Source organism: Glycine soja, chromosome 11, assembly GCF_004193775.1.
Source record: "Glycine soja cultivar W05 chromosome 11, ASM419377v2, whole genome shotgun sequence".
In the NCBI taxonomy this organism is placed as follows: Eukaryota; Viridiplantae; Streptophyta; class Magnoliopsida; order Fabales; family Fabaceae; genus Glycine; species Glycine soja.
The window spans coordinates 34502355-34521744 of record NC_041012.1 but is presented as its reverse complement, the minus strand read 5'-3'; the positions used below and the strand labels follow the sequence as shown (position 1 = coordinate 34521744).

Below are 19390 nucleotides of genomic sequence, written 5' to 3'. Positions count from 1 at the left end.
TGCCCAGTTGCATAGGAAGTTAGAAACCATGTTACCACTTACCAGTGATGCAAAGTGAAACTTACACGCAACAGCAATTTTCCATACACAGAATTTCAGAAAAAAGTTTTATATATATATAAAAACAAGTGAATACAATTCAATGTTCCCTGATAAAATTCAATACAGAAATGTGAACTAATTCAATACTGTATATTTCCAAATAGTCATTGAAATCAAGCTTTTACAAACATAAAGCATTTAACAAGTTGCTAAAGCTAAAACCATTATTTAACTCGTGATGTTCACTCTTCTGATTGCCTTTGCCCTAGTACAGGAATGTCTTCATATCGTTTCTGCAGAAGAAAATGGATTGTTGAAGTGCAAGAGTGAATCTATTTTGAAGGTAAAATGGAAAAAGTATCATTGTATCATAACAATCAGAAGACTCAAAGTTAGTGCTTGGTAGTTGATACAAGTACAACCATCGTAGCTACCCTCCTTACTAAACCCTTACCCCCCAAAGCCTAACTGAAAAGAAAAGAAAAAAATAAATAGAAAATGAACTGCATTAGAGGACCAAAACATCAATGTGACTTACACTCTACTTTGATCAATTATATAATAAAAGTAAACACTAGAAAGGAACTTAATTTACATATTTGGATTAAAGTCATTAAACAACTCTATTTTCTTTCTCATCGTTTTTTAGGAGTTTTATCATGGAAGCAAAGCTATCAACAAGTGAATGCTATAGAAAAGGGAGGAACTAGACAGATATGACAATAAGACGTAGAAGTGAATATCAATTTATGCCTCCTGATAAATTTCTCAATTCTTAAAACAAAGAAAGCAAAAGGGGAAAGGACGGCATAGAGTGAGACAGAGTGTTGACATTTCAGAGAAAAAAGTCTTCTGAAGTTCTATATTTTTGTTGTAGGGAAGTTTCAAAGCTCAGAAAACAATGCAAAATATTAAATTCAATTGATATTGATATCACCTCTATAAAACAGTGTGATCAATTATCAAAGAAAGCACAAAGCAGTATTGCCCAAGCATAATGTGTTAAAATTGTGTGATCCCCAAATAACACAATCACACAGATGAAAACTGAAGCTAAACTATTTGCAACTACGTAGTATGCAGAGAGTGTGACATTGCAACAGATTCAACTGCAATGTGTTAACAATATCAAGTAACTCAAAAATAAATGTAGGAATGCAGGTAAACAAACACATAATCAGCATAAACACCCAAGCAACAATGGCCAATGTATAAGTTTTAACACACAAAATACAACACTTCAGATATGCCGATAGCAACCAAGAGAGTGTTAGTTCATCAGAGGCCCAATTGAACAACAGGCCAAGACGTACTATAGTTTCAAAAAAATAACAACACTTGTCATCGTCTAATCTAGAATACTAAATACTTGGATTGAAACTTTGCAGGTACACTATACCTATAAGCCTGAAACAATGACGATTCCTCCAAGAGGGATCAAGTTACTCTAAGAGTAACTTTAAAAGAGTTATTCCTCATCTCACCATTCATTTTCTAAAAAACCAATGGTTGTAAAGAGTGACTAATCTTAACCATTAGATTCCAAGAAAATAAACGGTGAGATGGAAGCAGATCCCTCCTCTTCGATGAAACTTAGAAATGTAATCCCTTTCAAAGTGTATTAAAGTGTGTAAAATTCAATCACAAATGACCATGTATGTTAAGTTTGTTAACTTTTATAATAATTACTTTTGAAAGTGATACATACCATGACATCTAATTAGTTGACACATTAATAATACAGAGAAATTAAACTCATGAAAATCTTAAAACCTAAATACTATACTACTAGGATAACATCAAAGATTTGAAACACAGAGACCAACAACAAGAATAAGACGCAAACAAAGCATAATTTCAGTTCGAGCAAAGGAGTAGATTAAGTACCCCAACGTTATTGTGCTCCCAGATCTTGTGAACTCCGTAATCCACAGCCTGAAACCGCAAAAACTGGAACCTCAGCTTATAAACAAATAGCAATGTAAAGTCCAAAGCAAACTAATTGAATAAACTATTTGCACAAAAAAACGCGCTTGTTGGAATTGAAGGGGGAAAGGGGGAAGACCCGCTCTCCGAGGAAGGCGCCGGCGATGATGAAGGTGACGTAGACGGAGTTGCGGCGCATGAGGACCTTGTAGAGGCTTTCGAAAACGCCTCCTCCTCTGCTTCTTCGAGGCACTGAATCCATTACCTCTGTTAGGGTTAGGTTAGGGTTTCAGATCTCTTCTCTTTCGCAAGTGGACGGAGAATGAGTCAACGAGGTGAGACCGGTTCACGGTGGCTGCTCAGAATTCAACAACCGCGAATGATGAAACGTCAACCCAGAATGTTCTTCGACGAGGTTGTTTAATATTCTCTAATACGCAGCGTTTGACCATTTTTATTAATGAATATTTAAATATGGATAATTACTTACACGAATTCTTTTGAACTTTTTTTTTTTTAGAAACGTGGGCTTAAAATTTCAAAAGAAAAGGACTACATCAAAAAAATTCAAAACGCCCATTGTTTTCTGCACCCGATAGGAATGTTAAAACACCCCAAATGAACAAAAATGCCCTTTAGGATTCCTCATTTTCCTTTTTCCATTTGCCTGCTTCCAAAACACCTCTGACCTTTTTTTCTTTCTTCTTGAACGTCCACCATTTTTCTTTGTGCATCGACGCCTATCTAGCACTGTTGTGAAAGGTAGATTGGAACAACTATTTCGTAACCATACATGTATTATTCTTTTAGTTTCAAAATAGAAAAACCAAAACATACAGCAAGAAATCCGCCCTTGCGAAACACACTATCCAAAATTATATAATTTTGGATTAAGTAATCCGGAGAATAAGTTATTTTTGAAAAATATGCTTACATAATTCCAAATTGGTTGTTTCAAAATTATGTAAACATTGTTCAGAATTATGTTTTCTGGAAACAATCTATTCTCTAGATTACTCAATCATTAATTTAGAGTGGGGTGTAAGAAGTAAAGACCCATTAAAACCAGTCGGGGATAGACCTGCCCATGAGGAAGAAGTGCCTCAAGTGTTATTTGCACCACTTAATTTTATTAATATTACCCCTTTTATTTTATTTTTTTCAAAAAATATCCCTTTTCCATAAACAAAACATTTTGGAATAGGGTAAATTTTCAACATATTTTGGAAAATAGTTTTAGGAAGTGTTAAAAATTTAATTCATTTGGAAAGTACTTTTCCATAGCCAATTTTTAGAAGAAAAAAATTGCTTTTTTTATGCGTTGATATACTCACTTTTTCGATTTCTTTTATAATTTTTTTAAAGTTTAAACAATCTGGTTGATTATCAATGAGTAGCCAATAATAACTATTTTTAGTAGCTTCTTGACAATTCATGAAATTGGTTTTAGTTACCATACTCCCCTTTGACTCACATGTAAGCAAAAAAGTTGTTTTGTAACATGGATACAAATATAAACAAATTTAATTAATTTTACCCTTATTATATTATTCTTAAAATACTCTTAATTTTAGGAATAATCTTATTTTTTACTTGAAATTAATAAAATTAAATGATTTTAACTAACTTTGTTAATTAGTGTGAAAATAATTATTTTTACTTATATATAAGTTCAGATAGAGTATTTAAGAAGATAATTTAGTGGCACTAAAAAAAAGTAATAAGTAATTTAGTTGGACTTAAATATTTTGATGATAGTGAACAATATGGCAACTTTTAGGTATAAAACTAGTACGTACTTGTGCATTTGCATGTGTCATTGTCCTTATGTCGCATGTTTAAAATAAATTTGTTTATAAAATTAATTTTTTTATTTAGACAAATGTACTTAGCTAATTAAGTTCTTCAAATGATGGAAATATTGAGAGAGTATTAAAAAAGAGAAAATTTCTATACATGAAATTATTAAAAGTTGAATAAAAATTATTTTATAATAAATGCATTTGATTAATTAGATTTAAAATAATTTCGAGTGTAAAATTTTTAACCTCATAAAATAAATATTATTTAATAAAATATTTATTTATATTATTTAAAGTTATTTTATATCATTTCTAAGCATAAATATTTTTATAAGATTTAAAAGTATAAAAAAATGTTGTTGAGTTTTAGATATGAAATTGTGCTAAATACTTGAAAAAAGATATATCACCTATAGTGGTGCTAAAAACTAAAACTATTTTAATTTCTGGTATTTTAACGAAGTAAAAAAAAATAAGTTACAGTAAGAAATATATGATAGATTAATTTTAATATAATTTAATATATATTCATGTAAAAAAAGTAACATTATTATGTAAATACTAATTAACAATTTTTTATATATGAAGTTATAAAACATAGAGTCAAAATATTATTTTATAATAAATATATTAATTAATCAGATTTAAATTAATTTTTTATAAAAATTTCAATTTCATAACATAAATATTATTCAATGAAATATTTATTAATAATTTTTTTAAATTATTTTATATGATTTATAAGTAAAAATAATTTTATCGGAATTGAGAGTAAAAAAAATTGAAACTTAGGGACGAAATTTTATTAAATACTCGAGAAAAGATATTTTCACTTATAATGGCTCTACTTGTGCTGAAAAATATTGCATCCCCATGAATGATACTTATAGTTTTTTCCATCAAGAAAGTAAAACTAATTCAATTTATATTTTACTAATGAAGTAAGTTAAAATTATTTTGTAATTAGTTATTTTGTAAATTATTTTTAATATGTTTAATTATATATTCATGTAAAAAAAATGAACATCATTATATAAATATTAATCAATAAAATTTTAGTGTATGTTAAACATAGAGTCAAAATATTATTTTATAATCAATATATTAACTAATTAAATTTAAATTAATGTTTAGTACAAAGAAATTAACTTCTTAATATAAAAATTATTCAAAAAAAATATTTATTTATGAAATAATTAAAAATGATTGACTGGAGCAGGATTGTCTTTCGTGAATGATATTTATTATCTTTACCATTAAAAAAACTAAAACTAATTTAATTTCTGATATTGTTAATGAAGTAGTTTAAAAATATGTTATAATAAATATATATTTAATAAATTAATTTTAGTTAAATTTATTATATATTAATGTAAAAAAAATAATATTGTTATATAAATATTAATTGATAATTTTATTTAAAATGAAATTGTTAAACATAGAATCAAAATATTATTTTATAATGAATCTATTAACTAATTAGATCTAAATTAATGTTTAGTATAAAAATTTCAACTTCATAATATAATATTATGCAATAAGATATTTATTTGTGAAATTATTTAATATAATTTATAAATAAAAACAATTTTATAGGATTTGAAAGTAAAAAAAAAATAGTTTTAGGAGTGAAGTTGTGTTAAATTTTAAATAGTCTTTACCATTAAAGCATAAAATTAATTTAATTATTGGTATTGTTAATAAATTATTATAAAACAATTTTATAATAAATGAAACTTAGTATACTTTTTTATATATTCATGTAAAAAAATTAATATTATTATATAAATATTAATCAATAATTTTTTACATGAATTTATTAAAAATAGAGTAAAAATGTTATTTTACAATGAATATATTAATTAGTTAGATTTAAATTAATATTTAGTATAAAAATTTCAACTTCATAGTATAATCTTATGCAATAAGATATTTTTTTTATGAAATTATTTAAGATTATTTTATATGATTTATAAGTAAAAATAATTTTATAAGATTTGAAAGGAAAAAAAATTGTTGAGTCTTAGGAATGACTTGTGTTAAAATCTAAATAGTCAAAGAAAGAAATTTGTCACTCATATTGATCTTACCTAACTTAAGAATGTACCTAACTTAAGAATGATCGTCTTCAAGTGAATAATATTTGTAGTCTTTATCATAAAAGACTAAAATTAATTTATTTTATTTATATTATTATGAAGTAATTTAAAACTTTTTTGTAACAAAAATATTAATAATAAATTATTTTTAATATATTTTGATACATTCATGTAAAATATTTAACATTGTTATATAAATATTAATCAGTAAAACTTTAGTATATAAAGTTATTAAACGTAGAGTCAAATATTATTTTATAATAAATATTAACTAATTAGATTTAAATTAATATTTAGTATAAAATTTCAACCTCATAATATAAATATTATTCATTATTCAGCAAAAATATTTTTTTTATGAAATTATTTTAAATAATTTATAAGTAAAAATAATTTTATAAGACTTAGAAATAAAAAAAAATTGTTGAATCTTAGAAACAAAGTTGATTAAATACTCAAAGAAATAGATTGGTCACTTTTAATGATCCTACCTGATTGGAACAAAATTATCTTTGTCAATGATAGTTTTGATTTTTATCATTACAAAACTAAAACTAATTATATTTTATTATATATTGATTTCAAAAAAATAACATTTTTTTTTACTGAACATTGTTGTAGGGATAAAAATTAACAATATTATATACATATTAATAAACAAAAATTTCATATATGAAGTTATGAATCGTGGAGTCAAAACATTTTTGCATATATTCTATCTTGTAAAAAAATTAAAACTAACTCAATTTATTATATTATTGATGAAGTGATTAAAAACTATTGTGTATTAATAATATATTTAATAAATTAATTTTAATATATTTATTACTCCATTCATCTCTAAATATAATTAAGACTCTTTAAATTAATTTATACCCTTTAAGAAAGTTGGTTTACTTAGTTAGTAACACTAAATTTGCAAAATTTATATTATTTTTCAAAATTACCCTTCATCATCTTTCTCTTCCACTAATTACTTTCAATCTAATTAATTAATGTGTATTAGTCTTATTCTCCAATTCTTATCAGAGTGGTAATCCATTTTCATATTATTTATTATAAATTAATTAAGAGTATTTTAGTAAAGAAATAATTAATACAAAAGATAACTTGAAAAAAGTTTTATAAAAAAGAAAAAGAAAATTAAAAAAGTATTATATTTATCTAAAAGAAAAGTAACATTTAACATTATTATATACAAAATTTTAGTATATAAAGTTATTAAACCTATAATCAAAATAGTATTTTATAATAAATATATTAATTAATTAAATTTAAATTAACGTTTGGTTAAAAATTTCAACTTTATAATGTAACTATTATTCTTATTAAAGAAACAAAATGTAAAAAAGAAAGAAAAGATATAAATAGAAAAAAAAACATTAGAACAAAAGAATTAAAAAAATAAAAGAAAAAGGAAATATATAAAAACAAAGAAAGATAAGAGACAGAGAAAAAGAAAGTGAAGAGAAGATAGAGAAAAAAAATAAAATAGGAGGGAGTGGGGGAGTGCGGAGAGTGGGAAATTAAGTAAGAGAGGGAGGGAGAGATACTTATGCACAAGGTTTAGTTTTCTCAGGATAATGTAGATGATGACAAGAAGAATAGAACTTAGAACCTTTGTGCAACTTAATTAGGACCTTAGTATGATAGTGTTAAATATGAAAGAGAAATATATAAAACAATGGAATTTAACTGAATAATGGTAAAGTCCCATTACATTAACTGTGTCTTTCTTTTTTATAATGTAACCAAACTTAATCATCAACTTAATTCAACTTTAATTTATTTTATAACCAAACCTACATTAACTCAAATTTGCAAAAAGACTAAAATAACTGTATACTTTCTCTAAAAAAAACTGTATACTAATTAAAAAAAAAGTAAACAATTGTACACTCTTATATTTGGTAGTTAAATTTCAATTTTCCATACTTTCTGTGAAACTTTTATTATTTGGAAGCCACTCTAGGCACAAAGTTGAACTAAATAAACAACTTAAACATCAGTTAAACTCTATTATCCCTTTATTTTATTTTGTTTGTTCGATATATTAAAATGTGTTCAAACTTTTAATATTGGACAAACATTTCATTTCAGACGCTTCAATAAAAAATAAATAAATAAAGAAGTTGTTCAATTAAACTATGGTTTTGGTTAAACTTGTTTTAAAATACTTTTATATTTGAAGCATTGTTTTAAAATACTTACTCTTATGTTAAATCTTTGATTTTTAGTATTAAACTCTATTGCTATATTATAAAGCGGGATTTCCTAAATTCATCATATATATTTGGTTGAAATGGAATGTTCATCTATTCTTACATTATAAAATTTAGTTTTTATTCTTAAATAAAAGTATTTTTAAGAATTATTTATTTTCTCATTAAGTCACATGATTTCTCTTTCATTAAGTATCATACTTTATTTATTTATTTCTTTTATTCCAGTTAAATACTATTGCTTAATTAAGTTAATCTCGATTTAATTTTAAATTAAGTTTTAAAATTTATAATTCTTGACATTTAATTGACACGCTATATTAAATTAAAAATATATATTTTAAGATGATAGAAAAGTTTTTAAGATTAGAATATTATTCAATCCTAATATCAATTTAATTCTGACATAAAATTATATTTTTTAACAAATATTTTTTTTATAATTTTTCTCTTTAACATAACTCCCATTCAATAAAATAAACTATATATACTCTATTGTCAAAGAATAATAATATTTTTATCATATATTTATATTTTATGTCAATTTTTTTAATAAACTTATAATTAAAATAGCTATTCAATGAATGAAAAATTCTAGTTTAAACTAATTTATTTCTGCATAAAAAAACAATTTATTTGTGATCGAATTGATTGTCAATTCCTCTCTAGGTTGATGTTTGCTAGCTGCTATCTTCTCAAATCATTGAAGGATACGTTCAAATATGGCATGGCATCTATGAAAATATCAAACGCTTCCAAAATCATCAAATAACGAAGGATGTAAATGTATACATATCCAAAACAAAACATCATCATATGATTATTCTTCATACCATAACCAATAACAATTAATATATGGTTTGTCACTGAATGAACTGAATAATCCACATAATAAAACATTGATGAAAAATTCAACACCTGTTCTCGATTCTCAATCCACCCGATGTGGCTCTTCTACCTTCTTCAACCAAAGCCGTTCGTGCCATCACGATTCTGCTTGGAACCAAAGGAGCATCAAATGCTGTGCAATCAATCCAATCCTTCAAGAGCTCCTCTTGCCCCCATATGTCAGGAATCCAAACTCTTCCAGCCACTTCCACTCTATGCCTCTTCAACCTCTCACGTCCACTATCTTCCCCTTCAACACTAGTTCCTTCTGTTGTAGCATTATAATCCAATGTAATTTCAACCTTGTTGTGGACTTTTGAAGCAGATGGAGTTTGTCCATGTGTGTTGTTATCTTTGCCGCTATACTTCCCTGACTGACAATCTAAGACTAATTCCTCTCCATATCGAGAGTCAAGGACCAATCCCTCCAAATATTGAGATTCATCTTCCTTTTCTTGCCCCATTTGTTTTCCTTTGGGTTGGTGGGGTTTCTTCAATTTCAACGGTTGAGGAGGAATGATATGGCTGTCAGATTCATTAGAGGAGGGATATTGGTGAGCCATTGAGAGGGTTTTCTCTTTCGTGCAGAAAAGGGAGATATAGGAGAGTTTTGTGTTGTGTTGTGTCTATTTTGGTGATTCTGGGTGCTAAAGCTGTGGTGTTGTTCTTTCTTTCTATCTTTCTTTCTCTATTGCAATCTTCTTCTGTGGAAAGGAGAAGATTTTAGAGAGTGGTGTGTTATTGGGTGGGTGAAAAAAACGCAATGCGTGGGAAATTAGTTCACACGTCACCCACTTGGAGACTCTTCATTTGTATGGTAAGTGACAAAGGTACGTGTCTTGTTTGAGGTGGGATTCTTATGATGTGTGGCTTAGTGTAGTTAGTTCCTGCTTGCAAAGTATACAAATTAACTAATTGGGAAAATTTAAATAGGGAAAAGAAATAATAAAAGAAAGAGAGTGGAAGGGGGTGAGCGATTCCTTGGCTGGATTTTTTCAAGGATTGTGAGGTTGATGTTGATCTACAAAACAGTATAGACTATTCTTGGCTTTCAATTCAATCAACGAGGATGCAGGATTTGATTTTGGTAGGTCATGATGATTATTATTATTAGTATATTCAACTTAAAATTGAAAGATATAAATACATATCACGTATTCTATGGAGAGGAGTCTTTTTTTAGATTTTTTTTCTTTTTAGTTTTTCCCTTTTGAAGAATTTCTTTTTTAGTATTCTTGCTTGGTACTATAAATTCAAATTAGATATGAAGTCTGCTGGTTCAATATTGATTGATTAGGATACATATGGTTATAAATTTTGAATATTTATCTTTGATTTTTATAAATAAAAAAATTTAAATTAGACACATCAGTTTCACTTGATTCACTATTTCACTTGATGAATTAGCATATTAGCTAACTCATAGTTTGAACAATTTTTGTGATCAATTATGGTAAGAGTTTAATTTTAATATGACTTTAAATATGATTTTAAATATTTACAAAAATTAATTATTTAAAAATCATTTCAAATATGATTTTTAAAGTGATTATTATAAAAATTAATAATTAATATAACGTGATTGATTCATAATTAAATAATAGTACAATGGATCTTTACACTATTAATGTATATTACAATTAATTTCTTACAATTAATTATTGTTCATAATTGAATACTAATATAAAATAATTTAGAAGGTTCTAACCAAAACTCAAACTTCAAAAGACCATTTTTCTTAGAGTTAATTACACTCATTCCTCTAAAGTTTACACTAATTAAATTTGATACTCCTCCTTTTTTTTCAACCTATACAAAACATGCTAATTTTTTGGGGCTCTTAAGAGTAACACCTTTTGTCCCCCTTGATGGTGTTAAATGGAGGAATATTGGATGTAATAACTTCAAACTTCAGAAGGAGGAGATTTATCTAATTTAATATGTTGCAATAAGACAAAATACCAGGTAGTTTTTGTAAGAAAGAAAAAACTATTTTAGTAACATAACAATTAGTTGAGCTTATAAAAGGCCTAAAGACGATGAAATCAAGAAAGAGTAAAGTTGGGCTACAATACTGTCGGCAAAGATGATAAATAATAACAAATGAGCAAAAATCAAATTAGATATCCATTTATTCCCATGCAATTTGAAAAAAGTTTCACAAATTTCTTAGCCAACAAGAAGTAATAATTTTAGGTAAACAATAGCATGAAAAACAAAAATGCATACCCCTTCGATCTGTAACCTTAAAAAAAATCTAATTTATTCCCTCGTATAACATTGGACACCCCTCTCTTCTCCTCACACTTCATGTGCTTTGTGCAAATTGTGCTTGATACTTTTTATTATTATTTTTTATTTTAATCCATGCTAACAAGTAATTATGTTAATTGATGACATAATAATCAAGTTCTCAACTTATTAAGTTGTCATGTCATCAAAAAGTCTACTGGAATAATTAGTGTAATTTTTTTAGTTATATTTTTAATCATTTATCAACTTATTTGGTTAAGTTTGGGGATTTAAATGAAAAGTTTATTATTTCATCTAAGTCCATAAACTTACAATATAATCCTTGAAATTGTAAGTTATAACTTGCAATTTCAAGGATTATTTTTCAACTTTCCTACTTTCAGAAACTAATGTGATAGTGCTATACGCTTTCCGTGAAAAAAATGCCCTTTTATCCGACTATAAAATTAGTTCATATGTCATATATTTCAATATATGCGTGTGTGTCTCACGTAAGTTTATCAAATTCAAAGCAACCTAAATTTATGGAGAGATTAGAATTGATTCAAAAACTCATAAAAATGTTCACTTATAATTTTTATGTGCAATGTATCATCCATCATTTTTTCTCTCCTCGTTTGGGAGCTCTGTTCTCTCTCCTTGTTTGAGAGCTTGGTTTTTGGTGCTAGGTAGTAATTCATTCTTGAGTGCTGAGTGAAACACGTGAGTTGAGCGAAACACGGTGAGGGTGTGAAGGCTTGTTATTCCTTGAAGCTGAATGAATAGTAAGTTGTTGTGTCTATTATAGGGTTATCATGGAGAAGATCATGGAGAAGATGATGATGGAGCGAAAATTTGGAGGCCTAAAAAATGAATAAGGATAATAGAAGTGGAATAAGGGGTGTTTTTATTCTAGTTTTTCCACAAACCGGATATGCAACGTATCTTGGAAAATGACCCATGGTCCTTTGACAACCAATTTCTCATTTTAGGAAGGTTGCATGAAGGAGTTCTACCAAGGTAGGTTGAGTTGTACAATGTATCATATTGGGTACAGATTCATAAACAATTGCCGTTACAGTGGTGGAAGCACAAACATGTAGTTGAGGGAGGCGAGAGACAATGCAATAATTGCCATTAATGGTGATAACAAGCAACAACGACCCAATGATATTAATGGTAATCATTGCCTCAATCATGAGAGGGAATCTTCTCTCTTTGGAAAGGTGCTGACACACTTTATGGGGAGGCCCACATTCAGTTATCACCAATGATATATTATGAACGAAAATTCAATGGATCCAATCAAATTCTGTCAGTACAGTTACCGATTCTCTATCAATTCCAATCATGGTCTCGTGTATCAAATGGGAGTGTTATTGAAAAACTACAGAATTGTAAGGAGGATTTGGAGGTATGGGGGAAGCAACATAGAAAGGAAATTTAGAGATGATATTGATCGTTTTAAAAGGAAGCTGGAGATGATATTGAGTTTAATAATAAGACGAGAGAGGAAGCAACAACTCTCTTAGTGAAAGAGAAGAGATTTCTGAAGGTAGCGAGAGAAAACTCATTGGTGGAAAGGGGGGGATATGAACTCAATATATTTTCATGCTTTCGCCACTGTTAGAATAAAGAGAAACCATATTTCTGGGGAGTAAGGTGGAAGGTCGTGAGGAAGTTATTAAACTAACCCTTGCTTATTTTGCAGGTATCTCTATGATAGATTTGTAGGAGATTACAAACATGTTGAGAAAGTCGTGCCCAAAAGAACCCAACAGGAGAATGACAAATTGATCAGACCTTTCTGTAAGGAAGAATTTTGTGCTTCTCTTTTCTCAATGGAAGCAAATTCGGCTACTGGCTTGGACACGGTTTCAATTCCCCAATCTGTCAATGATACTAACATTGTTCTTATCCCAACAATTGACAACCCAGTGAACTTAAAAGATCTGAGGCCTATTTCACTGTGCACTGAAGTTTGCTACGGATATTTGTTTAACTGAGGTCTACTTTGAGTCAGATTGTAAAATTTTAGTAGACAAAGTTAGCAGCAACAGTGTGGATTTGTCGGAAGCAGGTGTCTTGATTAACGAGTGCCGCCAACTACTATTATTCAATCAAACCTACCATTTGGTTTTTGTTAGAAGACAAGCCAATGTTGTGGCACATAGCTTAGTTAGGATAGCAACATCTTTTTCTTGCCTTTAGTATTTTCATCATGTTCCTCCCTGTATTGATGATTTAATTCTTAATGATATTTCATAAGCTTATTCCTTTTAAAAAAATGTGCAATGTATCATTAGTGTAATTACAAAAGAGTTAATAATATTAACTAATTAAAAATATTACATAACTTTTAAAATAATTATCCTAAAGATTAATAAACTTCTCTCATAGTATAAAATTTTATAAAATAATTAAGGTTTTTAACTAAATTAATAAAATAATTAAAATTTCATAATCACGATGAATTAGTCATTTGACCTTATAATAATAACAAAATGTAATACTTATTTTGAAGCTTTTGCTTTTTAACATGACACTTATTACAAGATGGAGACAATACATTTTAAGTAATTACAATTAAGCTTAAATTTCTCATTTAAAATTAATTATCAACAAAAATAATAGAAAATGATTAAAAATGGTAAACTCTATTAAAGATGAGTCACTTATAATTTTTTTAGTAAAAATTAATAAATGACAAAGTTATGAATACTTCATATTTATAACATATATAACATAGTAAAAATAATAATTATTTTTTTAATAAGGATTTAAAAAATACAATTATTTTATATAAGTATTAAGAGAATATCTATAAAGGATATAACCTTCATCAATTTCTTAGTGTAGTATAGTCTTTCAATTTATTATTAAAAGATGCTTATAGTGTGCGGCTTAATGTAGTTAGTTATGTTATTACTTATACTCATTCTAATTGTAAATATTAGGACTTTGTTTGAAAGGAATGAAAAGTAAACATAGTTATTGAAAAAGAATAATTATATTCATATATCTCACTCTCTTATAATTCACTTTCATTCCATTTGTGTCACAATCTTTTTTTACCTTTTTTCATTCATTATATCCTTTATGTTATAAAAAATATAAATTATATTTTCAATTTTTTTATCATTAAATAAATAATTCTAATATTTAATAATATTTTTAAATTTAGAGTTTTTGTTATTTTATTTTTTGTATTGATAATTATTTTTCTTTTTATTATATAGTATAAACATTCACTATATATATATATATATATATATATATATATATATATATATATATATATATATATATATATAAATCTTTTATTTTAATTTATTAATAGATGAAAACAAATATTTAAATTTATCTTAAATTTTGATATAATATTTTTTATTTTTATTTTTATTTTATTTATTATACCTCTTTTTACTTAAGGATAATTATGTCATTTAAAAAAAACTTTTTTCTTTTCTTTAACTCTTTCTTTCCCTTTTCTATCCCACCAAACAACTAAATCATATGTCTTTTCTCTTCTCACTTTCTTTTCTTTATTTGTCTTTCATAAATCAAACAAACAAATGTACCCTCTTACTTTCTTTTCTCTGTTTCTTTCATAAATTAAAACAAAGCATACACTCTTTTTGTTATAGAAAAAGTGTACGTACACTCTTATTGATAAATAAAAGGTATTATATTTGAATTCATTTTAATATGAATGAACTACTTAATATCAATATGTAAAGATGAATGAATTTCAACTCAAACTAATTAAAAAGTGATCGAATAATTTGATTTGAATTGTCATTTTTTATTAAATAAATTCAATCTAAACTAGGGATGTATATGGATCAAACATAATCTTTGAATATGTCCAATTCAACTCAATGCAATTTAATATAAATGGGTTAAATTGGATTAGATTGATTTTAGTTTAGTGAACTCAATTAAAATTAATTTGAGTGATGAATTTTGAGTTTTGAATCCGACTGAAACTCAATCCAACCTGCATATAATTAAATTACTAATATAAAAATTATAAACTAAGTACAACTCATTTCCAAGGTAATACATTGTTTTGATGTTTATCTTTTTTTATTTATTTTAAGGTAATACATTGGTTTATGAATCATATTATGAGTATATATTTATGATTTTTTTTGTTTATCATATGAATTGTATAATATTTTACGAATATTAATTTTTAAAAATATCTTTACTATTTTATTAAAGAAAAAATCCTTACTATTTTTGAATTTGAGAAATTTTTTAAATTTTTTCCAAAGACTTAAAATAGTGACAATTTTTTAATAGTCCATCCCAATAACCAACCTAATTCAATTCAATTAAAATTTGATTGGATTGAAAAAAAAAAATTGAATCCAATCAATCAATTGGATTGAATTAAAAAATTGATAAAACTCATTCCAACTCGGATGTTTACCCTCCTAATCTAAATAAATTAATATTGATTGATTAGAACTGAATTTAAATACTTTTGAATCTTAAACCAACTTCACCCGTACTCACTCCTATTTTTCGTGGGAAAAAAAAATCATCAACACTATCTATAAATCCATACTACTTATATGCAAATATAAATAACAATAAATGCGAGTTGACACAAGTGGTGAAGAACTTCAAATGAATTTTATCTTTCCTATGGGTCGGAGTTCTAATCATCTTATGTCACTTTCCCGCTTGGATGACAACCCTACCTAGGGAGATCACTTAGCTATTATAGACTAGTTGAATAGGTATAACTAGGTCAAACTGATGATTTAGATTTGTGCAATAATCTTTAGGTGGATTTCTACTGGCAGTTGTCCGATAGTATTGCAAATGTCTTTTCATTTATCATTTTATGTAAAAAAATTATATCAATAACATTTGAACACATTTTTCAATAATAATGATAGAAAATCCTTAAAAAGTAAAGAAAAAAAAACCAATAAATTGTTGAAAATACAAGAGATTATTAGTCGTTTGCATTCTTTAACAAGACAGAGAGGGTAGATTAATGCGCCATCATCCACATTATGGAGAATAACAAGGTGATGCAGTCCCTTTGTCACTGGCTTGATGCAAACCAAGATGTTTAGTAATCCTACATTACACGTGGGTTGTCTCCTCCATTGCCCTACCTACGTCAATACACATGACATGACTGCTTCTCAATGCCCCTCTATTTGCCACAGGAGAAGGAAAATTAGGGATGGTAGAAAATTTTAAAGAAAAAATGAACTGAACGAAAATTGATTTTTTTTTTAAAACATCTTTCCTCTTTTTTTTTTAACAAAATAAAAATATTATTATTCATATTTTTTCTTCTCAATGAAACATACCATACAAATTTTATGCACATTCAGGTAGGCTCACAGACACCAGGAAGAAAAATGTTCAGCCTATTGGCATAGTATCAAAGATTTTGACAAGAGGTCTTGGCCTTTAGCTGGGCCTATACAGTATTCCTTGCTTCCTGATAACGTCAATGACCACTATTGATACCCCAGTTTTCTTTTTGTGGAAATTAGTCCTGTTACCTTTGCTCCTTTCTCAAATTATAGTTGATAAAGTCATAAAACGAATTAATGCCCCCAAAAAACTAATAAAATAAAATAAAAATAACTTATGCAAATTTATTTAATCCTTTTCATGGTCACGACAATTTTTCACCTTAGATTTTTTTAAGAGACAACGAAGTTTTCTTTTTTAAATTGAAAACAATTATATATCTAAGGTTGAAACTCAATACCATTTGCGGTTACTCCGGATATTGTGGAGTGGCTGCCTACCTCCATACAGAATTGTTTGTCATTTACCATGGTCTTAACATAGCTTGGGAAGCTTGTTATTTGTATTGATTTGTAAAACCAACTCCATGAACGCATATCAGCTCTTGGTTCAACACATGTCTTTAGCTGGACCCAAGGATGAAGTAACTAAAACTCAAGTTTTAGATCTACCATAAAATATATTTGTTATTAGTTTTTGTACTGATTATATTCACTTCTCTTCTTTGCTTATCCACTCTCTTTTTCTAAGTAAATAGGAGAGTATATTTTTTAGAAAACAAATTGAAAAAGGGAGTGAATAAAGAAAAAGGAGAGTCAATATAACAAAATTGTCTTAGTTTTTATAAAAAGGAAACTCAGACAAGTTCATATATGTTGACAAAAAAGACCTATCATATAACAATTACATTTAAAGTAAAATATTTCTCTTAAATTTTATTTTAAGTCTTATTCATTGTTAGACTGGTCCTGACCTTTGTTTCATTTGCATGCTGCCATCATTAACAAAATTCGGACTCTTGGCCAAACCTTGGCAGGTCAACCTCTAGCATGCTTTAAGAGAAGCTAACTCGTGTGCAGAATGGTTTGCCAAAGAAGAATCTTCATCTCACCAATCTTTTGTTTTTTGGGAGGCCTGCCCATCCTCTCTTAGTTCAGCTATTTTACCATTAGCTAAGCTAAAACAATCACCTATCAATTTATTCACTTTATTTATTTTTTACCAATAATTGTTTAATTATTTATATTCATTGATATAATGATTAACAAAATGCACAATTCAATTATTTATATTCATTTTATTAAATGAACTTTGAAATAAAAAATATTAAAATATAAATCACGTTAAATAAATTTTTTCTTTTTTCCAAATTTGAGTTTACAACATACTTTTTAATTTAAGAAATATAAGATTGATTCAATAATTGAAAAATAGTGAATTGGAGGGAGGGGTGGTAAGTTCAATATCTTCAACTGACATTTATGATAAAAACAAACAAATTAATATTTGTCATAAAAAAATACTTTTAATTTAAACTTACATTTAAAAATTTAATCCAAACAAACACCAAATCTGAAGGAGGTAAGTATGAATATTATTGAGTTAAACTTCAAAGGTCAATATAATTATAAAAAAAAATAAAAATGCAACGAGACAGACTTCATTCCACAAGGTATAACTCAAGCGATCAAACTTATGCAATACTGCAGGTTTTGAACCTTAAAGAACTTTAAAAGGAGAAATGACCAGTATCCAAGTGAGGTTATGCTTTTTATTTTATGTTTATTCAAAACATTTTCTCATTTATTGAGAAAGGAAACACCGGCGCAATAGTTAGAGGTGCTACTGTGTGATTAGGTTATTGGTTCAATTTGTGAAATCAGTCTCTAAAAAATAGAATATAAGGCTGCCTATAGTATAACCATAACGGATTTGACCCTTCCCCGAACCCTATCATGATGAGAGCTTTATAGATCCAGGATGCTCTTTATTCTCTCACCTATGGTCCGTTTGGTGGCATGGATTGGGGAGAGAAGGGAAAATGATAAAACAGCATGAAGGTTAGAAATTATGATCGTTTGGTAACTTGAAATAAGGAGGAAGAAAAAATAAAACATGTGAATCCCACATATTTTTTTATTTCTCTTCAAAAGGGCACAAAAATAACATTTCTGGAAAAAAATAATCAGTGGTACACATTTCTTGCAAAAAATAATCAATTAATTTTGTTTATAATTAATTATCATTAGTTATAAAAATTGAATTTCATACGTATCTGATTTCGAATATTCAATAATCGATTATTTTTAAAACAATAATCAATATACACTTGCAAAAATCAATTATGTGCTGCACAGTACACACACAACTGCTTCAGTAATCAATCGTTTTAATTAATTAATTTTTTTATTCATATTCTTATGTTTTTTTTCTTCTCTATTTCTTTTTTATTTCTCTTAATTAAATCAAACATTCATATTTATTTATTTATTTTATTTTCTCTATTTCTCTTGTTTCATCCTATCTCGTTTTTTTCCCTTCCAACCAAACATATAATGAGAAACTAAGGTGGAGCATGTTTAGATTTATTTTATTTTATTTCATTCTTATTAAAAATAAAAAATAAGAGAAAAAAACATATTTGATTTAACATTTTCATTTTCAAATTTAGAAGATAGACTCAGTTTTTGAAAATATTGAAAACAACAGATTATCATTTTGTGTGTTTTCTTGTAAAATGAAAATAAAGAGTGAAAACGTGACACTCATGTAATCTTAAACACATTGTTTTTGCCATCACACATGAGAACTATAAGACCTAAGGTCTCGAGATTAGACAACCTTGGATTGTTCTCGCTTAACACCAGCACCTTGATGGCGAACTAAGCAA

General features: G+C 26.9%; 2 protein-coding genes across 3 annotated transcripts; both read right to left on the bottom strand.

Moving 5' to 3' along the window:
- Window positions 1–93: 93 nt before the first annotated feature.
- On the bottom strand, window positions 94–2413 carry LOC114374320 (cytochrome b-c1 complex subunit 9-like). Of its 2 annotated transcripts, none has more exons than XM_028331954.1 (3): window positions 2108–2402; window positions 1930–1977; window positions 94–335 (listed from the first exon to the last, which is right to left on the bottom strand). In XM_028331954.1, the coding sequence occupies exons 1-3, from the start codon at window positions 2228–2230 to the stop codon at window positions 285–287; spliced, it is 222 nt and encodes a 73-aa protein (XP_028187755.1). In that variant the 5' UTR covers window positions 2231–2402; the 3' UTR covers window positions 94–284. The 2 variants fall into 2 exon arrangements, with proteins under 2 accessions (XP_028187755.1, XP_028187754.1); XM_028331953.1 differs by having other exon boundaries at window positions 100–335; window positions 2076–2413.
- Window positions 2414–8828: 6415 nt separating this feature from the next.
- LOC114374878 (protein BIC1-like) lies at window positions 8829–9770 on the bottom strand. The gene has a single exon (XM_028332594.1). It carries the CDS (start codon window positions 9540–9542, stop codon window positions 9003–9005), a length of 540 nt encoding a protein of 179 aa, XP_028188395.1. The 5' UTR covers window positions 9543–9770; the 3' UTR covers window positions 8829–9002.
- Between the last annotated feature and the right edge of the window lie 9620 nt (window positions 9771–19390).